The 27,593-nt window shown below is 34.3% G+C and overlaps 3 protein-coding genes across 3 annotated transcripts; 2 read left to right on the top strand and 1 right to left on the bottom strand.

Moving 5' to 3' along the window:
• The first annotated feature begins 4,062 nt into the window (after positions 1 to 4,062).
• LOC127262461 (uncharacterized) lies at positions 4,063 to 11,936 on the top strand. The gene is made up of 18 exons (XM_051291151.1): positions 4,063 to 4,168; positions 4,421 to 4,483; positions 5,643 to 5,736; positions 5,887 to 5,995; positions 6,088 to 6,126; positions 6,315 to 6,398; positions 6,660 to 6,721; positions 7,075 to 7,177; positions 7,408 to 7,557; positions 8,088 to 8,156; positions 8,246 to 8,302; positions 8,384 to 8,650; positions 9,505 to 9,588; positions 9,666 to 9,776; positions 10,305 to 10,375; positions 11,001 to 11,189; positions 11,253 to 11,346; positions 11,434 to 11,936. Exons 2-18 carry the CDS (start codon positions 4,423 to 4,425, stop codon positions 11,698 to 11,700), a joined length of 1,911 nt encoding a protein of 636 aa, XP_051147108.1. The 5' UTR covers positions 4,063 to 4,168; positions 4,421 to 4,422; the 3' UTR covers positions 11,701 to 11,936.
• A 297-nt stretch (positions 11,937 to 12,233) lies between these two features.
• On the top strand, positions 12,234 to 19,954 carry LOC127262162 (DNA polymerase kappa). The gene is made up of 17 exons (XM_051290703.1): positions 12,234 to 12,467; positions 12,590 to 12,762; positions 13,289 to 13,462; positions 13,600 to 13,723; positions 13,803 to 13,903; positions 14,024 to 14,110; positions 14,224 to 14,319; positions 14,422 to 14,542; positions 14,725 to 14,853; positions 15,344 to 15,435; positions 15,807 to 15,918; positions 16,032 to 16,339; positions 16,434 to 16,720; positions 16,806 to 18,070; positions 18,172 to 18,319; positions 19,082 to 19,185; positions 19,400 to 19,954. The coding sequence occupies exons 1-14, from the start codon at positions 12,374 to 12,376 to the stop codon at positions 16,924 to 16,926; spliced, it is 2,019 nt and encodes a 672-aa protein (XP_051146660.1). The 5' UTR covers positions 12,234 to 12,373; the 3' UTR covers positions 16,927 to 18,070; positions 18,172 to 18,319; positions 19,082 to 19,185; positions 19,400 to 19,954.
• A 753-nt stretch (positions 19,955 to 20,707) lies between these two features.
• On the bottom strand, positions 20,708 to 27,241 carry LOC127262163 (transcription factor bHLH84). Its single transcript, XM_051290704.1, has 5 exons — positions 22,014 to 27,241; positions 21,631 to 21,876; positions 21,423 to 21,488; positions 21,275 to 21,340; positions 20,708 to 21,198 (listed from the first exon to the last, which is right to left on the bottom strand). Exons 1-5 carry the CDS (start codon positions 22,611 to 22,613, stop codon positions 21,124 to 21,126), a joined length of 1,053 nt encoding a protein of 350 aa, XP_051146661.1. The 5' UTR covers positions 22,614 to 27,241; the 3' UTR covers positions 20,708 to 21,123.
• Positions 27,242 to 27,593: the final 352 nt, after the last annotated feature.

Genomic DNA, 27,593 nt, shown 5'->3' with positions numbered 1-27,593 from the left:
TGTTAATCTATGCCCTCTGTGAAAACAAATCAACACATATTCTTACAAGATTAATATATTACACTCATTTGTTATTTTTATATTATCTATGCAATTCTTTGTATCATACATAATATATATATATATCTCTTCGACCAATCCGTCCAGAGAGTTTGCCCCAGGCATTCCTCAATGGACTCTATCATTTTTCTCAAGAATCTTTTCGTCTTTCATTTTGATATATCGATCTCCCCGATTTTGATCGATCAGACGGTCGCAGATCATTCAACCACCGGGGAGATCGGACGGCTGCTGGTCGGCATTCCGGGGAAAACCCTAAAGAATCTCTATAAATACAAAGAAGAAGACCTGATTGGTCGGAAATTTTGGGACAGACACGTGAATGGCTGTGCGCTTCAAATATATGACATGGAATTGGAAACCATACTCTCTCTGCATTCCGGGCCGATGACGGGAGATCCCATTTTCTTTTTTTTTTTTTTCGCTTTGTTTATTTACTATAGTTACCTATAGATTGATTGTATTTACAAATGATTTACGGCAGCGGCGAAATTAGGATTAAATTAAATTTGAAGGGAGAGAGAATAATTTATAAAATAATAATTTTTATTTTTATTTTATTACAAAATAACTGTCACGACTCCACTTACACTATACTACTAACGCTAATTCACATCCAAGTAAACGATAAACATGTTATAATCACTCTTAATTACTTACATATATAACAACCTGTTAACCCGCTATAAATTTTTTTTTTTCTCAACAAAACATAAAATAACTCAACACTAACTTGTTAACATTCACCAAAAGGATCTCAAACCATATCAAAAACTACACAATTGACATACTATTTATAACAATACCATACCACTTCTAAAACAGACTTAATATAGAACAAGGGAAGCAAAACAAACCACGGTCTTGCCCACAGGTCGTCATCTATGTACACGGTAACTCAAAATGTCTGTAAGAGCGCCACGGCTACTCCAGTCTGTCCACCAAGTCATATATCATCAGGATTACCTACACTACATAAACTGAGTGAGATTTATAAATTTCTGTAAGTAGGAATTATGCATGATATGAAGTTTATTTCAAAATTCTCGCTATGCAGAATGTGCTCTCGTTTGAAGTCACCAATTTATTTATGAAATACTCTCCAGGGCCCATAGACACACTGTTATACACCGGAAAGAGCTCAATATCCACGTATTCAAATCAAACGGTGGCCTACACCAGGTAGCCTACACCGGGTTTCCTCGCAAGGTTTCCTCGGGTCGCTTCTTCCCAAGTCGCCTCTTCCGAATGCATTGTTTATGCATTGTATGTAAAGTCACAATAGACGGTGGCCAAGTAGCCTACACCAGGGTTTCCCTAGGTCGCTTCTTCCTAGGTCGCCTCTCCCGCTCTTGGTGTATAATCAGCGGTCTAACATGGTAAAACAATCTTATTTAATTTCAATATATGCATACTTAATGAAAATGCAATGCAACATATTTCACAATATACAGATATTATTGAACTCACTGGTTCAAAACTACATCAATTTTGGAGTTCACAGACTCCTTCAACATTAAATATAGAGTTCATATGCTCAACCATGTCACATACATGGCTCACAGGCTGAAACCAATTTATATACGGAGCTCGCATGCTCAAACCACATAATCATAGAATATTAATCACGTATTGCAGTTTTATGATATTCACATATTATCAATCAAACATAAATAACTCACAAATAATATATTTATGCATTGTAGTTGCAAATGAATTTCTACTTACCTGAAATTTGCCAAAAAGTCAATAACTCCAACTCTTAAAGTCTTTTTTCTCGATTCCAGTATCGTATCTAAAAACAATTAATTATAAATATTATCCCAATTTACTAAATAATTATTTCTATTCAAAACTTCATCTACTTAGTAAAAATAGCAATAATTCGTAAACACGAAAAAATACCCGAATTAAACTTTTAACGAATTCGGCGTAAATTTTCTTTTGATCTTTCTTGTTCGTGTAACCTTCTTGCCCTTTTGTCTTTCTCCCTATCCTATCCTATTTTCTTAATTTGATATGGATAATTGAGGTGGAGGGTTGGGGATTATTACCCCGCTCCACCACCTTAATTAATTAATATTATTATTATATATTTATTTATTATTATTATTATTATTATTATTATTTATTTATTTATTTAATTATTCTATTTATTTTATTTTTGTTTTAATTATTATAATAAATTTTTAAATGATCTATATTTAAAGTATATCGCTAATATTCAAATAATTTATCTAATTTATTTATATCTTATTAAAATCTGAGATAAATTATAATAATATTTTTTTATTAATAAACAGGCAAGTTATATACCAAATTATAAACAATTTAACATATAAGTAATTTATCAGCACCTAAATATGAAATATATATTGACCAATGAGTAGTGAAAAACTCGGGTATCACAATAACAAACTAAAACTATATCAATATCTATATATATGGTAAATATTTATTTTTGTAATTTTTAAAAATAAAAATTAATATAATTACTTATTAAAAAATTCATCACTTAGAAATTTATATTTCTATTAATCTTTTTTTATAATTAATTTCAAAATTTGTTATATATTATATGTATATATTTTTAAAAGTTAAATAAAAATCCCAATAGAGCAGGGATGAGTGTGCCCTTGCCACATGTAAGTCCGTCCCTAATTTAAAATGTATATATATTTTTTTATATCTCAGCCCGTCAGTCCGACAAAGCAAGTTACATTAGGTGTAAGGGGTTGAATTTTAAATTTGGATTTGAACAGTAAGATCTTTGAATTTAAATAGTGGTGTGATATGATATAAATAAGTGTGGAGGTAATGTTTTAAATATAAAATTAATTTTTAGTATAATATATATAAAAAAAAATAATGTTTGATTTGATATTTTCTGATGAAAATTTTTGATGAATAATAAAATTTAGAGAAAATCTCTAAAATCATTTCAATCACTGGCTAGGTTCGGCAGGCCAAGTTCACTTGAGTACTTCCGGTTGCAGTTCTCATGTCATTAAACTATTATTTCGATAAAATATATATATATGTATATCTATACATACAAAATTCTTGGCAATAATCTTTTCAGTTTATTTCCCATGTTTTTGACCTTCAAAATTAGAGTATTAATCTCATTTTTTTTTTTCACCTTAAAGAATCATCAATAATTATATAATATCAAATGATATGTCATTAAAAAAAAAATCATATTTTCTTAAATATTACATCACTTTTTTTTTTTTCTTGTAAATTTTTTCAATAAAAAGAACAAAGAATATAAATTATTACACTTTTATTAAAATTCGTACTAAAATAGTTGAGCAGCCAATTTGATGAAATTTATTCTTAATTTGAATAATATTTTATTAGATTTATAAATGTAAATAAAAAAATAGTAATGATTTTATAGAATATTGTCTACGATATTTATGATATTTTTCAAAAAAACATCATCAGTTAATACTGTTATATACAATAACATTTTCATATAAATAAGTAAATAAAGCAATAACTATGTTATAGCAACAGTTATTATCAAAAAAATATTATATATAATGTGTTTAAAATCACAATAGTATTTGTAATTAAAAAGTAAAATTTAAATAAGAAATATAGATATCCAAAAATTAAGTAAACAAATGAAATAATCAAAATATTATAAAATTATATGGAATGAAAAATTATAAATTTGATATTTAAATTTAAATTTTAAGATAAATAAGAAAAAAATAAATAATAGATAGAATAAAATATACTAATATTTTGGTGCTTCCCATTTGTTTTTTTAAAAAAGCTATTTTATTTTTATTTTTACTTTTATTATTACAAAGTTAATAATTTTATTAAGGAGAGCGATATGTCAAATTTTTTTATTTTTTTTTATTTTTTATGCACGCCTTGCACGAAAGTGATAAAAAAACGATTTAGGGTAAAATAGGAATATTTGTAAAAAACAATTAAAATATTTATAAAATATGTATGAGAATCGTATCTGTTGCCTCGAATAGAGAAACAAGTTATAAAATAAAAATAAATACATAAATATAAAATGAAACAGGAAGACTTCAGAATCGTCGGACGAAATTTAGCTCCAGCTGATCGATTTCCGATTCCGGTAACTGTTCTAGCCTAAGGCTAGGGTTTCTCACAGTGTTAGCATTGGAATTTCTATTGCGGAAAGAGGAACTGCAGTGACTTTGTTTTTAATTTCGTTCTGTGCTATTTTTCGTTTTATTTGTTTGACCCTAAAACTGATGTTTCGTACTCTTGATGTCATTTGTTTTTAACATTTTTTAGTTGCACTGATATCATTATTGTGCTACGCTATTTGGAACTGGGTGATAATATCCTAGGTTTGATTTTTCAGACATGGATCAACATTATCCAGACAGGGAAACGTTAATTGCTCGTGTTCAGCAGTTGGAGCTCGGTATGCGTTCTGGTGCTTGAAGTTAATTTAAATCTTCGATATATATATATATATATTATTGTACCATTTTTTTTTAGTAAAAAATTTTCGATCTATGAGTTGTGTTCTTGGTTGGACAGACAAACTTCTTGGTTCCATCAAAATAGCAAATCATACAGGAGTTTGTCTGTGTTCAACGATTAGAAATTTCTTTGAACTTATTGATACCTGATGCTTACGTGAGATTATAGTCGTTTTTGCAAGCTCTTTATGTTGCAACTTATCACATACAGATTAAGTTTCCTCGTATAAATATGTAAGCTCATTTGATAAAAAAAAGGGTTCGTTTGGTTGGAAGTTGGGAGGTGTAGTTGGAAATTTGGTTTTTCTATTGAGTAATGAGATGTTATTTGATTGTAATTTTATGATGTAATATACTAAGGGTGTGTTTGTTTGGGGGATTGGATTTGAATACACTATTCATCCCATTTTTTTCCCCCAAAAATATAAAATCAAACACCTATTTTTCATTTTTTATATTATACTAAAAATCAATTTTACATTGAAAAGATTGCATCAACACCTATTTATATCACATTATACAATTATTCAAATTCAAAATTTTTACTATTCAAATTCAAAATTTTTACTATTCAAATCCCAAAATCCAAACCCCCAAACAAACACACCCTTATAGTTGAATTTATTTATTAGGCTGAATAACCTAGTAAAACGAAGTTAACCATTTAGTGCTGAACGTATTATTAAATGCTGAATGAAATATCACATTGATTTATGTATTGTTTACATGACGAGCACCATGAGAAAAAGAAAATTTTAAAAAGAAAAAAAGATTGCAACAACAGTTTATTAGGTACAGAAGCTAATAATTCCACAACTTTAATGATTTAGCATTATGCATGCATTTCAGCTTTGCCTAATGCCTTCTATGTTCTATTAACTAACGTGAGAGGTTTACACTATGTTAAGATTATTATTAAATGATAAAATTTGTGATGAAGCATGTAATTTATCTTGTAAACTTTGGTGGAAATGCTTATGTGTTTTTTTTCTTTTGGTGGTCTTTCTTGGAATTTCTAATATGAAAGGTTTACTTTCTGTTAAGACTATTTTGTCTTTCTACTTAAAGTTCAGCGCAAATTGTTGATATCTGCTGCAGAACGCGAACAGCTGCATAGAGATGTTGAGCAGCTGTGTATGCAACAAGCAGGACCTGCTCACTATGGAGTGGCAACACGAATTCATGTTGAGAGGTGGGATTTATTTTTCTATTTTATATTGATATCGGTATTTATGTAGCTCCTTTTCATTGTTTGAGTCATTAGAAGGGGCGGGGATTCATGAAACATGTATCACCTCCTGTTCCCCTGCAAATGATTGATCCTGGAATTTCTCCAAACTAGGACTGCTGGATTGGAGGAGCAGATTCAGAACTTGAAAAAAGAATTGGCTGCTTGCACTAGAGAAAACCGAAATCTTCAAGAGGAGTTATCTGAGGCTTATCGTATTAAAGTAAGATCCAGTTTGGTTCATCACTATTAGTTTCAGGGTCTCCATTTAATCTATTTAAATAAATCCCTTACCCATGCGTGTGTTGTTTTCAGAGTCAACTTGCCGAACTACATAATGCAGAAGTTGTGAAGGTCTTTCTCTCTCTCCCTCCTCCCTGTTGTAAATGCATATTGATCTTGTTGTTATAGATTTGCACCACTATCGTAATATGCTTGACCCTTTCTGTGTGTGTATTTTTAAATTTGAAGATTGAAACTGAAAGGAATAAATGTTAGCTATCCGTGGTCAAGTATTTACTGCATTTTATTTTGTCTTCCAGAATGCAGAAGCTGAAAAACAACTTAAATTTTTCCAAGGATGCGTTGCAGCTGCATTTGTTGAGCGAGATAATGCAATAATGGAGGTTAGCTTTTCTTCATGTGGCTCATCGTCCGTTATCTAGTCTCCCACCTTGTTATTCTTATTTGGTTCCATTCATGTCTAATTTAAACTTCACGAACCCTTTGTGGGTGGCATAAAGCTTGGGTCCTAGGTTGCATCCCAACATCCATTGTTAGGATGTTTTGTGATGCCTTTTGATGGTTTTTCAATTTTACTTAAAATTTGTGACACAATAATATTTCTGTGAGTTTGGGTTATTAATTGATTCAACATGGTGTTCCAGTCTGAAAAGGCTAAGGAGAGAGAGGAACAGCTGCCACAGGAGCTAGAGAAATCTCAAAGAAGGTGTTTCACTAAATATGTTGCCCATTCTGCCCTTGAGTAAAAATGTGTTTATGGAGAGTCCTGAATGTCAAAAGTTTATCATTTATTTTCAAAATTTCTCTTACATTACTATATGTGGTATGAATGTAATGATGATGGTGGTGTGGAAGGCATAGGGAAAGCTGGTTTATAGGGCTTTTTTATATATACAATCCTATTGCTAGTAAGGCAATTATCTGTCTGGAACATTATTTTAATACACAACATACCTGCATGAAATTTAATCTTCTTGTCTACATGCTTTTTTGCAGCAAAATGAAATAAAAATAACATAACAACTGAGCGCTTCAAAACTAACTTTCTATATCATGCAGGGTGGGAGAGCTGACGGCTGAACTTCTTGAAGGAAAAGAATTAGTCACTAATCTTCAGATGGATTTAGAAAACCATGAAAGGCAGATTGAGATTTTCAAAGAGGTGGTTGTCTAGATACTTGCAACATTTATTATGTTATATGGTTCCAATGTAAATGATTAAATGAATCCCATTTGATGTTATAGTATATAACAATTAACAAAACTCGAAAATTTTACATGATGCTCCCAGCATTATGGCCAGTCCATCAGTGGGTGCTTCCAAAATGAAAATTGACATTTGTCTTACGAAATTTCTGTTCTCCAATTTAATTAATGTTCTCTTTATGGTAGGTCATTGATAGATTTTATGATATCAGACAATGTTACTTAGAGGATTTTACCGACGCAAGCTGGGAAGAGAAATGTGATCGTCTGATGAGTGATCCAACTGAAATGTGGAGGTTCCAAAATGATGAGGACACTGCCACTGCCAATTACATTGTAAGTAACAAGATAATTCTCCATCCTAATTGATTGTTCTTTTTCAAGTAGCTCCCGTACAGAAACAAAGTTCCTTCTACTCCGGTGTTTCCATGTTGCAACTTTCTCAGCCGAAAACTTTTGCGTTTCTCTTTCCCACCCAGAGTATTATCTACCTTTTTATTTGTCCAGTGAGTTAATTTGGCTCCTGACTTGTGTCTTTTAGGCCAAAGTTTGTCCCATGATACCTTATTTATTGTTTTGTAATATGCTGCATTATGGCAATTTAATTACCGAGAAGTTGGATAAGGGATACACTCTGTGGGTGCACAATTTTAACATTCAATTTGTCACCATGTGCATCCAATGCTATGTCAATGCCTTTGTTTTGGATATGTTCGTACATACATTCTTGATTTCAGACCATCATTTCCTATAAACATCGAAAACCTAAAAGCTAAACAACTGTTAGCTTATTCGCTAAGAGCTTGGAAAGTAGAGTATCTATTTCCTTACTTCCCCATTTTGTTGATTAACAATTCTTCAGACAGAATTCTCTTGAAGCAGAAATTGAGAGTCTGAGGAAAAATGTGAGTAATATGCAGAACAAGCTGCGAATGGTGAGCTTCCTCTTTGAATAATGCTATCCATAGTATTTCTGTGTTAGTGCTCTTGAATTTTATAGTTTCTTCTTTATGTTGGTAACTAGGGACTGGATATTGAAACTCATCTAAAGAAGAGGGTTTGCGATTTGGAGAAAAAGAGAGTAAGAACTTCATCTTCTGGGCTGAGTGATGGAATATTAGTTGCGGCATATGGTACTAATTTCCCACTATTAAATGTCTAGATACTAACAGAAGAGAAGATCAAGGGGCAGATAGCAGCATTACTGCAACAGCATTCTCAATACAGGACCGATATCGTGAACTTACTTGGGGAGGGGTCTTCAGAGCTGAAATCAATTAATGATTCGATTATTGAGAAGATAAGGCAGTTTGAACTGAGTAGTGAAAGCAATATAAAATCTTCACAGATACAAGACAAGGAACTACCTGAGAGTGAGTGCAGAGATGTGCATGTTAGTGCTGATTCTGGTCAAATTTCGATCTCTGAGGTATGTCTGTGTGTTGCCTTGGTAATCGTTGTTTTAACTGTTATTTTTTCTTTGTGTATTCATCTTCCACAGCTAGTTTTGTGGGGCTTCTCTGGTATTGGATTGGTTTATTTATCTTTTTGCTTTGTGGTATCAAAGGATTTTGATGAGTAATGGATCCCAAGTTTATTCTTTGTCAATAGAGGAAGCAATGACCTTGTTATCACTTTTCTTTCTTTTTCTTTTTCTTTATATTTTTATTTTTTTGGTATGGTTGTAATTTTTTATTGTGACAGTATTGATCTTACCTAGTCACGTCACATACTTGTTGTAATGTTTTCCTCGCATTTTGAATAATCAAACAACAACAAAATAGTCTTTTTTTTGTTTTTAATGGTATCTTGAAGTCTGCTAAGTGTTAATGTGTTATTGACAGTTTATTTATTTGCTGTCATGCTAGAACTCATTAAGGGAATTCTAACATTTGTATTTATCTGCCCCTGTGCACATGCTTCCCTTTATTGTTTCAAATATGCAGTGTTGCAGTTCAAAATTTCTAATGCTTTACAGAATGTTAATTTAATTGTCGTAAGAATTATTCATTGGTGATGCCAATCATTAAAGTTGCCTCGAAAACAAGTGCTATTATGGCATGGAAAATAGCTTTTGAAAGAAGTGGATTAACTTTTTTTTTTTTTCCTCTGAGGGAGCATGGCTGTTTCTCATATTAGAAAGCATTGGTGCCTCATTCAGCATTGTTGGATATACTTACATGGAATCTTCATACAATTATGTACTTGTTAATCGATACACTTCCAGGCAGTTTTGCATGGAAGTGTTTTGCATGCTAATCGATACTGTTTTGCATGTTTCAGACTGACAACCCAGGCTTGCCAACCGTTAGTGCTCCAGATCCTTTTGACACCTCCGAAGCCCTTGCTCTGGCTTTGCAGGAGAAGGTCTCCAAATGAGTTCATTTCTTTCTTCTGGCATGTGAAATCATGTACGTGCTAATGGATTTTTTGTTCATATCCAGGTTGCAGCATTATTACTTTTGTCACAGCAAGAAGAAAGACACTTACTAGAGGGTAATGTAAATGCAGCTTTACAGAAAAAAATTGAAGAACTTCAGAGAAATCTACTACAGGTAATATCATATCCCTATCCAGTTTAAATGAACACATTTTTTGCATTGCTGATAAACATGTTCATATCTGACAGTATGTATTATCTTAAGCGTGCCTTACTATCATATGAAGAAAATTGGATTATGTAAAATTTTGATTGTCTGATGAAGTGGAAAGCAGGCAGCTAGTAACAGAACCGTAACACTGTTGGGCTATGTTCATATTAGGATTTGTGTGGAGTATTATTTTAATATATTTTGTATGAGCTTGTTACACTTTATTTTGGGCAATAGAATTCCGTGCAGCCCTGGTTTTACTTTAATTATTTTATATAAATTACTTAAATGTTGAATGATTAAATGCCCCTAAAAAGTATGGTAGAGTAATTCCAAGAAGGGAACATGGGACCCTTAATTCACAAATTTAATTTTGGACAACACCCTCACTGTATGAAGAAAAGATAAAAATTTCCTTCTTCCATTTGGTCATAACATTGGCGGATAGTCTATACTTATTTGATGCTACACGATCATCTTGTCATTTCTCAGGTTACAAATGAAAAGGTTAAAGCTCTAATGGAGATAGCTCAGCTGAAACAGGAACTGTATACACTGCAGGAGTATGCATCTTTCTGAACTGTATATCTGGTCTCCTTTTTGCACTGTAATTTAGATGTCTCCTTTTTGCACTGTGATTTAGATGTCTCCTTTTTGCACTGTGATTTAGATGTCGTGCTACAATATGTTATCAAGATTTCTATAATGATTGAATGGTTCATTTGGTCGTGCAAGGATCAAACTGGAATCGGGTCGTAGTACCTGTTTTTTTCTTTTTGGCTGTTGTAGGATACTAGGATATTCCACACCGTTACTGGTATATCAAAAATTGAACATTCGAATAGGAGTGCCTACATCTATTAGTGATTATTTCATTTAGCAACAGTATTGGAATTGAAGCCTGGCTAATGTTCTAATCACTATGTAAGATATTGCAGCTTTTGCTCATTGGGTACTTTCAGTTACGAATCTCTGTCAGTCGGGCATATATTTGATTCTTTGATGAATTCCTTCCATCCCTATATTTGATTCTATCCACGTTACAATTTGGTGAAACTGTTGTTTGTTTATCATTAATGACAAATTTTAAGGGTACCTTTTAGTTGCTGTCCTTTCTGTTTTCTTTACCCTATCTTGTATTCATTACTATTTCATTGCCATGTTTGTAAGATCTGCAAATTTTTTCAGAAAGATCAACAAGGACAGAACAGTACATAATTTATCCGAGACTGTAGACCAAAAAACGGTGCAGCAGGAAAGAGACGGGAAAATAAGAAATCTACTGAAGCGAACTTACTTGACGCGCTGGGTTGGAGCTTCAGATGGAAACAACTCCGAATCATATGACAAGCCTAATCATCAAATGGACTACGCCAAGTATGCTTATTAACTTTTCCATGAATTAATTGTTTCGATTATTCTCACTCGACTCCATTGCAGGATGAAGCTCGAAAATGCAACCCTTAAGGAGAGCCTCGAAAGCATGGACCATCTGCTTTCTTCCATCCGTAGACTCCGCGTTTCTCTTCTAAAGGTAATCGCTCTTGTTTACGCTATAGCCATGGATGATTTGTCTATCACTCCATATCGTCAAGACCTCAAAATAAATATGCATTTGCAGGTCAGAGAATCAGCAGAGCAGACGAGCGAAAACAGCCTCTGTTTCGATGCTATTGATCAGATCATGACAGAAGCTGACCTGGTGAAGACTGCCCTTAGCACCTCTCTGTCCGTCGCCTGGTCGGGCACGATACATGAAACGTCCGGCGTCGCTCATGACGCCGCACGCGACAAATTCGACGTGGTCTCAGCCGCCGGATTGGAGATGGTGGAGCTGCTGATGTTCGCTGCACATGTCCTGAAGGAGCTGATTTCCGGAAAGAACTAAAAGAAGATGTCTGAAACATTACATTATTATGATGACACAGAAACTAGTGTTTTGATTATTTTTGTTTTAATGCAATTTCCACTCTTTCATGTAAAAATTGGATAATTTATTCACGAACAATATTCATCTAATTCACTCTTTGTGATAAAAATAGAATAGCTGCGGATTCCACGAGATTACAAAAAAAAGTTGTAGACATGTTTGTGTACTTAATGGTTTTATTATTATTGTATTAATTATATCATAGGGTTATGTTTAAATTTTAATCAAATAATGTTAGAAATATTTTTAAAAATTAGGTGTAATATATAGGATAGAGATAATCCATGTTTAATGTTGTATATATCTTTAAATTAAATGGAAAAAAAAATTGCAAAGGGAGTCTTAGTTATGTTTTGAAGTATTTATTGTTAACGAGATTGGGATTGTACCCAATTGTGATTTTCGCATCTTTAGGTCCAATTTTGCAAAATGATAACTAATACCAGGAGGGACTAAAGCGTAAATATCAATCGTATATATTTTTGGCGCGTTTCGTCAATCATCCCATTTAGGTCGAACTTCCCTCACTGTTTTTCCTCGTCAAAGTTTGTAATTGGAAGCGCAAATTTGAATCCTCGGCGTGCGATCCTGTAGGAAAACTCAGGAATTGAAGAAGTCATTGAAGGGAGGAATGGAGGAGGGTGAGAGTTCGAAATCGAATTCCGGAAACGATTCGGCTCGACCATGGGAGTCATACAACACTGTTTATACGACTGCGAAAGCAGGTAGGGCTTGGAGTTCATCGTCAAGTCTTGTTAAAATTCACTCTGTTGATGTGTGTTGTAGCTTTTTAAAAAATTTAGTTTGTTATCGTTTGGTTGATTGGTGGGGTTTTATTCGTTATCAGGGATGGAAGGGGTGGACAAAGAAAAAGTGCAAAGGGTAGTGTACGAGATGAGCAAAGGGTCCAAATATTTTGAAAACGAGGAAAGAAAAGAAGCTTACATGAAGCGGAAAATCGAGAGTATGCGAGAGCAGCTTGCCAAGCTTACTCCCTACGATATTTCTAATTATCAAAAGGTATAAGTCAGTATCAGTGAAGCAGACCAGGATATATAGTTAAATATATACATGTATATGTGTGTGTGTGTTGGTTTATATGAAGCTTACTCCCTTCGGGCATAAGATTTCAGCCCTGACTTTACTGTTCAAACTTTTTTTTTTTCTCCAAACACATCAAATCAAACGCTCAATTTTTATTTATTTTATTACACTAAAATCTAATTTTACATTCAAAACACCACATCAACGCATATTTATATCACAATCCAACAACTATTTCAATTCAAAATTTTTCTGTTCAAAATCAAAACTCAAAACTAAAAAGGTATACACACCCACTGACATAGGATTAAATGCATTCGAGGATTCATTGTGAGGTTGGATTTTTTATGAATTAGATGTTGCAATCGTGTTTTTATTTACTTTCTATATTGTCAGTTTGATCATGCTTATTTGCGTTTGCAATAAGTTGGTAAATGATTCAGGCAATCTTGCTTGTTATGCACATATATAGCGTCTAAGGGTAGTTGAACAACATTTGCAGGTTGCCAACAGAAGGATTGCTGAATTAGAAGCTACACGTGATCTATCAAGGACTTGGTTACATGTGGATATGGATGCCTTCTATGCAGCTGTTGAAACGCTGTGTAATCCCTCTCTCAAAGGCAAACCAATGGCTGTTGGTGGTATGTCTATGATATCGACAGCTAATTATGAGGTCAGCTTGTAGACGTTTCTTGTCGAGCTTTTATCTTGGCTTGGCTAGGCTAAGCTAGGCTGATTTTCTTGGAGAGATGCGTTTATGTCCCATCTAGTTTGTTAATTTATTTTATGAGACCTAAATAATTTATGTAGGCACGGAAATTTGGGGTTCGAGCTGCCATGCCTGGATTTATTGGACGTAAATTGTGTCCACAACTGATATTTGTTCCACCAGACTTCACAAAATACACTCACTATAGTGATCTAACAAGGAAAGGTAGCTACTTATGTTTTCTTTTGGGATTTTCCCTATATGGAATATGCCATAATCTCATGATCAGCTGATTTTATTTTAGTATTCCAGAAATATGATGCCAATTTCTTGGCTGGAAGTTTGGATGAGGCATACCTCGACATAACAAACTTTTGTCATGTCAATGGAATGACTGGTGGTGAAGTATGTTTTTTACTCTTTTGCATTGCTGCACCTAACCACCCCCCCTCTCCTCTTCACACACACGCACATACACACACATGTGTTTTCTAATCTTGGAAATGACAATTTTCATACACTCAGGTGGCTGAAGAGCTCAGAGAAAGTGTTCACACGGAAACTGGACTCACTTGTAGTGCTGGGGTAGCCCCAAATCGGTTACTTGCTAAGGTGTTTTTCACTTTTTTTTTTTCCATGTGTTTCTCTTTAACACAACCTCCATATGACTCTGACTGTGATTTGAATATTACCTTTTCATGTCTTTGTCTTGTCATTTTCAACAGATTTGTTCAGACATCAACAAGCCAAATGGTCAATTTGTGTTACCAAATGAGCGTACAGCTATTATGACATTTATATCTTCACTGCCCATAAGGAAGGTACTCAGCTACTTATTGGTGTGTTTATGGTGCACTTTAATTTTGTTGGACAGTCATTTGTTCCAAATACATCATCCTTATTTTGGAAGGTACCATTTATAGATTGGAGGCATTGGTAAGGTGACTGAAAATATTTTAAAGGGAGCTTTTGGTATTACGACATGTGAGGAGATGCTACAGAAAAGTGGTTCCATCTATGCGCTATTCTCTCACTCATCTGCAGGTTTGTGGTACAGTGTGGGTAATCTCTTTCTATTATTTTGTTCAGTATATTAGTAGCATTTGCAAGGCTTCTTGAGCTGCTCATCTTGGAAGCTATGACAATTTGTTTGGATTGAAGTGAACTAGTTTTTATATAAAGCAATCAATATTGGATATATCATTTGCCCATTTGCTTTTTTGCAGAATTTTTCTTATCAGTTGCTTTGGGACTTGGGAGGACAGATACACCTGAAAAAAGCCAGAGAAAAAGTATGAGCAATGAGAGAACCTTTTCACCTACAGAAGATGAGACAGTGCTTTTCCAGAAATTAGGTAATGGACAAATGGTCACTAAATTTACTTTCTGCATGAATTGTCAAGTGTAATCTAACCTATGGTGGTGATAGTGAGGGATGGAAAGAGACTTGTTCCGATACTGAACTGTTTGGCACTTACTTTGCTTCAGTTGACTTATGCTTATAATTGGCCCTTCAATACTTGTTACTGGGTGATTCTGAATTCAATATGTTGCTTCTAATTCATATATGTTAACTTTCATAGTTCTCAATATGTATTAGGTTGAGGGCTTCTGATATCTTATAGTATCAAGGGGTTTGTTTGGTTGTAGGTTTATCACTATTCATCTCTTTTTTTCCGAACCCAAACCCAACATCCTATCCTACTAAGGAGTAAAGACAACATTTACATATATATGTATATACATGGGGTGTTTGGCAATCTTAGTTACAGGTGTTCATGTTCTATGGTATTTCACGTGGACACATTTGAATGTATTATTGATCTACTCCACATTTGTTTGTAGTGGAGCTTTCTGAAAATCTTTCCTCGGACTTGAAGAAGGAGGATCTTTGTGGAAGAACATTGACTCTGAAATTAAAAACGTCATGTTTTGAGGTAATCACTGCCATTTCCAGCATATTATATTATCTTCTAGAAATTGTATTTATGCATTTTTCTGCATGTTTTCTTTCTTTGTTCAATCTCTCTGTCAATGAAGTTATGGAACTGCCACTATTAATGCCCATTTTTATTTTTGTTTACCAATTTCACTGGTGAGTTGCTTTCTCTGTATATTTGTTAACTGTAATAGGCAAGTGAAAACTTTGCAAAGCTTGATTTCCCTGCCTGTATTGGTACATGAACATGAGATTTACAGTGTTTACTCTAAGAGTTCTGTTCACATCTTTCTGATCACATCAATCTTAATTTCTATCAATTGCATTTATTGACTAAATTGATTATCATTGGAGTACACTGAAATCCAGGTTCGAAGTCGGGCTGTCACTCTGCCAAACTATATTAGCTCAAGTGACGATATTTTGAAGCATGCCAAGAAGCTTCTTAAGGCTGAGCTCCCAGTATCTCTAAGACTGATGGGTAGGACAATGATACATTTCGTTTTGTTCTTCGATCTGTTCATGTACAACAATTACATTCCGTAACATGTTCTAGCACAGATTTGATGGCGGATATATGATTTGTATATCTAGGACTGCGAATGTCACAATTTAACGATGGCCGAGGTGCTATACATGACCCTAAGCAAAAAACACTTGCTAACTTCATTGTCTCTGAGGATCCTCCAAAAGTGCTTGGAGATCAAGCTTTATCAGTGTCACATAGCAACAATGACTCTTTAAATAACGACAGAGTGACTAGTTGCTTTAGCGATGCACAATGGCCATGTGAACCTGACATCCTCAATACCAGCTTCAATCTCATCAGCGCAACAAATGGTGACATTGATACCGAACTTAAGGGAAGTTCAGGTATCCATGTTGACAGGTTCCATGACAATGTAAGAATTATCTATCTTAACATATCCTATTATCTTCTTACCACCAAATATTATTTATTTCACCCCCTGTTCTGATTCTCTTGAACCCTATTAGGTTGATCAATCAGTGGAAAGAGATCCATCTTCTGAACTGGCTGAGCAAAGCAAACAGGGTCATGATCAAAATGCGACCAGCTGCATCGATGATGGGCCAGGCAGTTCATCAAGTCCAAAAGAACCCATAATCGAATGGTTGAATGGCTACCAATGCTCGGCATGTGGGATTGAACTGCCTCCTTCCTTTGTCGAGGAAAGACAAGAACACCTGGATTTTCATCTTGCTGAGAGGCTACAGGATGAGGAGCGTTGCAACGTCAACAGAAATGTCAAATCTAGACAAAGGTGATTAGATATCCATTTTTTCATTTCCTTTCCATTATCCCATATCGAATCCGACTCGACTCACATCCATCTGTAATTTTGATAGGTCCATTAGAAAGGATCAAATTAGCCACGGCCACCAGAAAAAGAAGCAGAAACTATCCCCTTCAGCAGGTAAGCACATTCCTATCGACACATTCTTCACAAAAACCAGTCAAAATTTTTGATGGAAAGACACACAATTTGTATATTTATGTCTTTCCATAAACACCACTCCATTCTGTGTTATCTTGCAAGGCTTGTTAATTTTACATGTTATGGTTTCCTATTTGAGTATGAAAATAGTTGTAAATTTTTAGTTTTAAATTGGTTAATGTTTGTTATATTTTGTGCTTACTTGAAGGAGGAAAAAGAAATGTTCAATAAAGGTTTGTTGAATATGTTAATATGATTTATTATTAAATAGTCATTATTTATTTATTTATTTATTTTTGTGATAATTTGGAAATCCGCAGGCCTAAATTTCTGCCAAACTTATTAAATCTCGGCAGAAATAGGCCTTATATTTATTGGGATGCTGGATTATTTTAAAAAAAAAGCTAGTATGTTATCCATGAGTAATTAGTTGTAGTATTAAGAATTGAAGCTGTCCAGGACTGGTGGTGTAGGGTTAACATGTGGGTTTTCTACGTTATATAAAGAAACAAAAGAATTGGAGCTTTTAAAGATGGTGTTTGTTTGTTTGTAAGATTTTAATTATTGATTAACTTTTTTTTAAAAAGATATAATTTTTAATTTTATTTTATAGTAAAAATTCATTTTATACTTATATCAATATTTATTTTTATTGTTAATAAAATTTAAAATTTAAATCCCTAAATAAAAATACCCAAAACATAATTATAAAAAGTTAGGAAATAATTATATACTGCATATCCGTCAAACTTACAAATGGTTTGTGGTGTGGCCTTTCTTTAAAAAATGAAAGAAAGAAATAAATAAATAACAATAGCCAGCCATCCCTATTTCTCAGCCCAAATGAAATAAAGTACTGATTGGGCTGCTTCTGGAATAAGCCCATGAGCCTTGAAGGGTTTTTTTGGCGCCAATTTGATTTTGGCAGAAATCTTGGCGGGAAAGTACCGAATATAATGAATGAAGTAGTTTGCCCGCCGCTATGGCACTGCACTGGCGATGGCGACGGCGACGTTGACCTTTTGGTAGCGTGGAGGAAGCATGGCTGGGACTGTAGTGCACCATACAGGGGATACTGATAATGGCTGGGAGACTGATATGCGAATCGCTTTCGAGGTTAGGGTTGGAGCTGTGCCCCGATTTCGCCTTTGTTAACATTTTTGGTGCCTGCTTTTGGTATGTTTGCAAGTTTCTTTTCCTGCGTTTCATTTTTATGGTTTTAAACATGGAATATTGTTGCGACTAATTAGTTTTTTTTTTCTTCCGTATTCGGTAAGCTTGCCTGCGGTTAATGAGCGAAAGCTTCTTTGTCTGAGTGTATTGTGTGATGGAGATTAGCACGCTGATGCAAACACAATGGCTGTTTGGAAACAAGTGCTGGCGTGAGTCATGAAGAATTTGGAGCTTGTAATCATTATGAGAAAGGTAAATAACAAGTATTCATGGAGTATTAAAGTCGTTTCAGTTTTGCCATTTCACAGTATTTGATTAGGTTTGAAGCCATAAATATTGTTGTCTTTCCCGCAGTCTACACCGATCTGTACATTTAGCTGAAATAATTAAATTATGTTAGATTATAACGGAAGGAATTAGTGTTTCTTTGGCATCTTGTTCTCCTTCATGGCTTTGTAGCACGAATGCCATTTCAAAACATATGCATTGTGTTCATTCATAGGTTGAAGATTTAGGTGATGGTTGAATTAGTAGTTATATGGTATTTGTAATGTCAGTCTAATTCCTCGTGGCAATTGGGTTTAAATCAATTTGTTGGATATTATTGTCAGATCAGCGGGATGGGAAAATACACATTTTCTCTTGGAATTGAATGTGATGAGATTTAAGTGATGATGCAATAATTATTTTTCACAAATTTGTTCCTGGACAATCCATTGCCATGATGTCTTGATTAATCATCAAAGGTTTTGCTGTGCTAGTAGTATCATGTCATTAATTTGAGGTTAAGATGTCTGCACACGACGCTTATTGTATAATACTACTTCCCCTAAAAGTTTTACCGGTGCCTGCTGAACTACAAATGTTTCTGGTAATTGTAATAGCTTGTTTGAACTTCTATTAGAAAGCCATGAATGTGCATGTACATATATCTTAATAAGTTTGTTCACTTTCAAATATGAGTCTAACATGGAGTGACCATGATCACTTTCTCTTCTGTTTCTTGTTGTACAGTTAAGAAGCCACTAAAGTTAAGTCTATTTGGGCTGACTTATGGATCCGTGGCTGCTGAAGTGGGCATTCATAGGGCCACTATGTCAAATATAGGTTGATCAATGGTAAGTTTTCTTTTTGCTTGTAAATGTTACATTAAAGTTTTAATTCTCCAAGTTGAGATTATTAAGTTATCAGATAAGGGAGAGATAATCAAGGACTTAAAAAAACAAAAAAAAAATGAGCTACAATGTTTTGGAATATGAGTTATGCATTACAATTAGAGTTTTTCCACTCTTAAACTTTCTGAAGATACATTCTGCTCGTGCTATCCCACAGATCAGAGCTATAATGGCACAATATGTGCCACTACACAGCCAACTTGAAGGTGTGGATCACACAAGTGACCTTTCTTTCCTAGTTCGAACGGAAAAGGGGTACAGCTGATTGAATACAGCCTATTCTTGAAATAAACAACTCACACACACTCCCCTTCCAAAAAAGAGCAATACAACAATCACTACACCCACCCCAGAGTATACGCTTCAACAGGAATCGCACAAGGGTAGATTAGAAACCTCTGGTAAAATGCCCGCCCGTCACCCAGTGGATAAAGTACATTCACAATCGTGCTTAAAAATGGCACTCAATTATTGTATTCAAGGGTATGTGGTAGCTTGTGTGCCTGATCTTTCTTACATCATACTTCAAAATTATTTGTCGGGTGGCTGGTGAAAATAGGAATTGCCCCATTATCTTATAATATGCATGCACGTTCGAGTAGGATTATGTTTTGGCCCTTACAAGGGTTAGGTTGAAAGGCATTCATAATATCGACTGACAGATCATGCCCCCTGATTTAACTTAAATGCAACAGGTGCACATATTTTTTTCTTTATTCATCGTGATGGCGTGATGGCATGATTCTTGATGCAATGATAGTCAACATTGATCAGCTATGGCAGAAGTATATTCTCTGTTAGTAATTTAGTAAAGGCTGCTACTAGTTATCCCCGATTAAATGAAGTAAAAATGTGGTGTAAGATGATTTGTGGGAGCAATCTGGCATTCCTGTTTTTAATATTGCATGTGTTGGTAGTGATCATGGCTGTATCATTATTATTATCATTATTCATCCATTTTGTTGAACATCATCAAGTGTGCATAGATCTCAAGAAATTTTACTGACAAATGATAACAAATTGATCCTTTGAGTAAGAGTTGAAAAGCATGACAATTAAGGAAGGGATCCTTTTGTGATCATATTAGATAAATATGAACAAGTAGTAGTACATTTGCATGATCTGCTCACAGTTATTCTGTATTTGGCCATAAAGTTGCAGTACAATTTTGTGATCTGTTTGGTTAGATTCTTGGAATTTGCACTCTCAATTATCATATAATATTATCCATATGCCTGAGTCTGATGTGGGGTTGGTTTCTAAGGGTGGAGTGATCTTTGGTGATGATATTGATCACACATTTGGTCATTGCCAATTATAATATTGTGGATCCAAATCTGAACGAGTGTATTTTAAGGACATTACCAGACTGATTTATAATACCTGAGGAGAGGAGAGGAGAGGATTCAGTGGATCTATCATTAACTAGCTAACAGTAAGACATGTCCATGAATAATAATAATAATAAATGAAAGAAGCTCTTCTCCTATTGCATATTGGAACATGGATGGTGTCATGTAGTAGTACAGTTTGATCGGACACTTCATTATTTATTAATTAGATATTTATACAATTCCATGAACCCTCCTCCTCCTACACTGCCTGCTGCTCTCAAAATACAAAGAAAAACAGTTATTGATCAAGCTTTTGTTTAACTGATTAATTGATGAATGGTTCAAGGGATTTGTCCCTGTTGAAGAGGATATTGCCATTGCCATTTTATTCATTAAGAAACAAAAAAAAAAAAAAAAAAAGAATGGAGAAATAAATAGTAGTAGTGTTCCCAACTAAGGCATGATCATGATCATCATCATCTTTGATGAGGATAAATATTGGCTTTGGTCTGCAGTTGAATTCCGATGTGTATATTAGGAATTAGAATTAGATGAGGCCACCAATGTCCATTCCATTGTAGGCAATGGGAGCATACATCCACAACTCATCTGAGCTCAACATCTGTGCACAGTAATTACTCAACCCAATTAATTCCCAAACTAAATAATAATAAGATTGTCAAGAAAATGGAATTTACCTTGATCTGAAGCTGTAAGAACTTGACATACTGGACAGCTTCTTCAAGCATTGTGCTGATGTCGACCTGTGTAATTATAAATCAGAAGAGTGGCTTTCAGATTCCCATTTTTCATGATCATAAATTCAATTACTACTCTGCTGCTCACCTTAGTTCCATTTGGAACAAGATTCTGCAACACTCTCAGTCTTTCATTTATCCTTTCCCTTCTTTTCTGCAAGGTTTATTATATATATATGATGTTAACAAAATCATCATCTGTGAGTGAGATATGCGTATGTGTGAGTGAGAGAGACAGACAGAGAGAATTGGGAACTGGACTTGAGAACACTTCAAAATGAAACACACTTACTTACCCTTGCATAGAGGCTCTGGGGATCGGTTGCTGAACCTCTACTGGTTCGTGTTTTTCCACTCGAATTTGCCCCACAGTTCCCTATCATTCCTCCTTTCTTTTCACGCGAAGCATTTGAATGGTCTTCCGAAAAACAGCTGCTGCTTAACCGTTGCTTCTCATCACCACCATTAATATTATCCTTGGTGGTATCATGATCAACCTTACGCCGCTTCTCAACTTTCAAGTTTCGCTCATTCCTTTCAACCTGTTTTCACTTAAAATGATAAGAACAAAATTTATACATATATATATATATATATAAACAACATCATAATTTCACCACATGGCATCATTAAAATGCTAATCGATCAACTGACAAAAAAAAAACGAATTTACAATTACTTCTCCAGGGACCCTATATCTTTTCTTGGACTCGGAAGGGCTACTGAATTCATCTTCCTTCGGTCGTTCCGGAATGGACAATGCAACCTCCTTTCCGAGCTGCAACTTCTTCGCTAGGAGACAACTTCCAGACTCCTCGTTGGAGTGTGTGCTGTCGTTACTCACATCTTGGTTCAAGAAGCCATTTCCTATATGAATTTGGGAGCAGCTATTGCTCTTATTCTCCATCATACAATAATCCATCGCCATAAAAGTATTATTGTCAGATACAAAAACGTGATGAGAAGTGCTGGGGTAGAGAGTTTCAGTATTTGTGAAGGGGAAAACAATGCTATTCCCTCCACTGTAACAGCTTGCTTGTGATAAGGAATACAAGCTATTGCCATTAGTAGTATCATCTAATGAGTACATGGGGCATTCGTCAGCCCCAGAAGTTTTTGAGTGAGAAAATGTAGAAGAGACTGCAAAGATGGAAGTGCTCGGCACCTCACTAGGAATTGAATAGTTGCCGAGCAACTGTGCCATGAAATCAGTCTCTTCGGAGCACATTTCAGTCAAGGGATTCCACCCCGCTTCAAAAATTGCTTCTACTTGTTCCATAATCGGGTTTTGTTGATTTAGAAGCCTAAAGAGGAGGGTTTTCTGATCTGATCTCAACAGTCTAATGGAAGCTCTCTCTACCTTATGAATATGTTTAAGGTATTTATAACCCCGTACCTTAGCTGTAATGAGCAACAGTTGTCATTGATTGACAAATGGCAAGCCATTTGTGCGGAGAAAGCATATTCTACTTGTATAACCAATAGTTTAAAGGGAATGGATTGGATCCGAATCCTGAACTAAAGTTAAAAATGCGCGACATGGGACCCATACAATTCATAGATGAGTAGTACATACAACAATGGGGGAGATATATGCAACCTTTCAAAGCCTTAAAAAACCACATTATCTACGAGAGAAATCGCTATCATTCTAACAAGGTGACACGACGAGGATTCCAATCATTCGATGAAAAATATGAAGTGTATATACATTTAACCAGAAATGATGATTAGAGATCATCACATTTAGGAAGGTGGACAAGGAATGGCACCTGACAGTTGACAGAACATGGGGGTTCATTTTCATAAAAAGATTGGACATTGTGATAAATTAATCATATGTTATGACATCATCCACAGGAAGGTCGTGGAGGTGAATCAAACATAGAATATTGTTATAATTTATCTCAAACAACTCAGCTTATAAAATCTCTACCAACTTGGTTTGTCCCCAATGCACTTCTGCATATAGAAATAGGGCATGTATGGAATATATCAACTTAAATAGTTCTGAAGACACGGTCAGATGAATTGAAAAAGCAAAAAATAACATACGATTTCATGGATTAGGATATGCATCAACCATGTCCCCACCATGTATTACAGCACGACTGGTGAATCATGTTGCACAGGATATATCTAAACATTAAAATTAACTCATTCACATATAGCGGCATTACAAATAAACATATAGCATTTGAGACGCATAATATTAAGTTTAATATGGTGAAATTTCAGGGTTTAATCATGATGAAAAGTTCTTGCACAAGTCCTATAGTTTTCAAACAGTTTTTCTAACATAGCAAAATCCCATAAATAAAGGCTATATACAATGGTTATAAGTAATACTAATATCAAATAAAGGCTATATGCAATGGTTATAAGTAATACTGATATCTGAGGGTGCGTGTACTAAATGAGATTAAAGGGGATTATTTTAATCCTGATATAATCCCTAATAATCACCCAAAGTATAAAAAGCCTGAGAGTATAACTTCTACCAGGTTCAAACCAGAATAAATTTGTTTTACATGCTTGATAAGATTTCTGCAGCAGTGGAAGAGTATCATGAAATATAAGGACAATGAGAAAACCCATGGCTATCTGTAATTGATCTAGCAAAATCTAAATCTAAATCAATGTTTATGTGAGGGGGGAACAACAAAGATAGAGAAGACACGTTACATTGAAAAGATATGAAGCCAGAGGGGCAATAGTTGAAGTACTATTTTTGATGACCATAGTACACAGAAACATGTATCAGTAGATTATTAAATTGGAATAATAAATGCCATTATTGGATTATACGTCTAGATACAGAATCAAGCCTAAGAATCTAATAAAAAAATATGGTTAAATCCTTTTAAATATGCCACAAAGAGACATTACAGTGCATGTTGTTACAGATAGCATGATGTGGACAAGTTATATACATATATATTAAGAATCAACATGATTATCCAGATATTAACATCAGTGATTACTGAGTTATGGTGTGTTCTTCTGCAAGTAAACAAAGTTTCCACCAACCACATACTGCTACTCCATAATTTGTCGCCAAGGTAAGGTGGAAACACAATAATTAGTTCTTAATAGGATACAACTTTCCCAAAAGCTTAGCTTTTAGAAAAAAAAATGCAATAGATTAAACAATCAGAAGGCAAGCAAGCAGATATCTTTTGATAAATCACTTCTATATACAACTGAAAGAATGTTAACCATGTATATGGTAGTTTGTTGATGAAATCACGCTTTCCCTTGGTGTTCCAAATCTATCCATTATTTACATCTTTATAGAGGATATTATAATTAGTATTATTCATGGTAGTTAAAAAATAAGAATAAAAGTATAAAAAAAATAATGTATTAGAATACAGTGTGTTTGTTTTGTGAAATGGTGTAAAGAGATATTTTTTATGTAAGGTATAGAGAATTATATAGGTATATAAAAATAACGAATGTATGTAATATATTATTTCTTTTTTTGGAGAACGTGTGTTTTTTTGCAAAAAGAACACACTCAAATGTTAGAAATATGTAAATAATAGAAGTTATATAACCTCACTAAGATACAGCTGTAGCAATGTTCTTCAAATTCTAAATAATAGTAAGCATGATTATGTTTAGTTTAGAACTGATCATTGCTGTGAGCTGTGACAAATATAATATGTTTATAGAAAAACAATTTTACTAAAATGATTTTTTTTGTTTTTTCAAGAGAACATTGAACCAGCTACTGTCCTTCGTCGCATTCCTAGTAAATAAAGTGAAGCAAGTAAACAGCATTGTGTGCTAAATCCCAGTGAAAACATAAAAATATCACCAGGCTTTCGATAAATTAGTGAATACATTTACTTTTTCATTTTTCTATTTGATTTAGAATTATACATGCTCAATTGATCTTGATTAAGTGTGTTTGATTGGGGGTTTGGATGTGAAGGAGACTCTCTAGAATTGGGCAGCAGCTTGGCTTGATTGCAACTCGCCTGGATTTTGCAAGAATGTTGATAGTGTCCAACTTGCCCAAAATCACGTCTTTGATGAGTTTAGCTGGAAGTAAAAGTTGCTGGAATTATTGTCCCCACTCCAATGAACAAAGGACAACACACTTGAATTAGAGAAGCTTGAATAGGACACTAACTTTCTTGAATCATCCCATGAACCTCACTTAAAGCCAGTCTCCAACTTGTGTGAAAGACACTCACTGCAGGGTGATCATTACACTCCTAGTCGCAACACCATCATTACAATCAATCTTGCCTGCTACGACCAAGATCCCCCTTAGCCTACACTTATGACTACATAATTAGTGGGAATCAATTGTTGCTTATTTTTTCCTTTTCCATTTTTGGATAATTAGATTTAATAATTGGCTTAGCCACTATGACTGTTCTTAAATTCTTTACAGATTTATCTGAATTTTCTCTTGCATCAAGTGATTCCAAAAACGAATCCATACATTTAAATTGGATGATTGATTCATTACGGGCTTTCAACTCAAATTCCATGTTCAAGTGATTTTGCAGGTCCTCACCTCTCAATCGATGCTAGGATATTCATTGTTTCAGTTTAGTGATCTTACATTGCATAAGCCTTATTCTTACTTAGGGTCTCTTTGGTTGAACTCTTGAGATAAAAAATTCCAATTCCACTAATATATTTTATCTATCACTTCGACGTTAATTCCATTTTCATATTCCTATGTTTCCACACAACGAGCAGTTACACAAGACATGAGTTTTCATGGGATCCTTCATTATTGCACCAAACTGTCCAAACAGTTATGGGTATCCATCTCGAAGTGTAATATAAACTATTCCAACATGTTATCCCCAGTTCACACTTGAAAAAGATGGCATCTCACCAACTGTTGACCTGGGGTAAAACAACTTAGCACAGCAGTTCAGAGAATCAAGCTGTGTTCTATCCAAGTCATCCATGACACTAGAGTAATAACATTCTCCCAAAACACTTCAATTAACAAGAAGTAATGTTTGCCCTCCAACAAAGGATTTTTCTCAAAGTCCAATCTTCAAAACTCAAACATAATCGCCTATATTCACCCTAGAGTTATCCTTTAATCAAAGTGCTTCAGTGTGTGCTACTCGGGTCTTTTATTTTATAGTATACTAACCATTCAACACTGTGCTGACAATACATCTAATATGAACGGCATCACATAATTCATAAGTTGCATATGATTTATATTAATATAATATAGAATAATAAATAAACTAAAAGTACATGACATAAGTCAACAGGATATCGTCTATATTAATCTAATACAAATACAATGATGCACTAATAGCATAGTCTACACAGCACAAACTACTATTGATCTCATCAACATACTTATAAGTATCAACTGATCATGTGATGGTTTTTTCTTTTCTTGATTTCTTCTTTTATTTTTTTCCTATCAAGATAGAGCATTCTAAATTATGTGCTGGCTTTCTATCTTTCTTAATCAGCTAATTCGTCCGAAATTTAAAATTTGCTACACTCCTAACGTTACATGTCTCTCTAAGTCAGTCTGTCGTTGCCATTGCTAGCAATGCAGGAAGCATTGATCTACTTAGGCAGCAGCAATTACTTTTAAATACGAAAAATAGAAATATCTTTTTGTCCCAAGGCATTGACTGATAATAAGAGACAATTGCATGAATATAATAAGCATCGGAACTCAATCCCAATGAATACACAAAGAGACATATTGCATATCTAAATAAAGCGCCCTTCGCTTGCACCGAAAGGCGAATGTGGAGAATCGTTTGGAAACGTGAAAACTGAATTAAAAAATAATCAAGCTCGCAGTTCTCTAGTATAGTAGTATATGAAAAATGAATTGAATATTAATGGAGGCATATAGAATAACCAATTGAATATTCATGGAGGCAGATACATAGATGATACCTTGACGAGTCAATAATGTCGCTTCCCAACAATCCGGCGAACTTCGCGCTTCCAATCACCGTTCCTTCCTCTCTTAGGTAAATTCCAATTTTCCACCGAGCAAATCGGAATCTATAAATTTCTAAAACTCAAAACCAGCGCAATTTCATGGTTCATATAAAAGCATTGTTGATTAACAAACAAACAATTGAACAAACTTCCGTTCATTACCTCTAGAATTCCAAAAAACTAATCCAAAACCCTAGAAATCGAAACATCCGTAAATGAGTAAATTCCATGGATAGATTTCACAGAGCAGAAGCATAATTAATACGTTTACTTTTAATTAATCTAAGAAATGAACGCG

Source organism: Andrographis paniculata, unplaced genomic scaffold (assembly GCF_009805555.1).
Source record: "Andrographis paniculata isolate CXL003 unplaced genomic scaffold, ASM980555v1 Contig65END, whole genome shotgun sequence".
Lineage (NCBI taxonomy): Eukaryota > Viridiplantae > Streptophyta > Magnoliopsida > Lamiales > Acanthaceae > Andrographis > Andrographis paniculata.
Note: the sequence above shows the minus strand (reverse complement) of the source record. Positions and strands in the feature narration are given on the sequence as shown.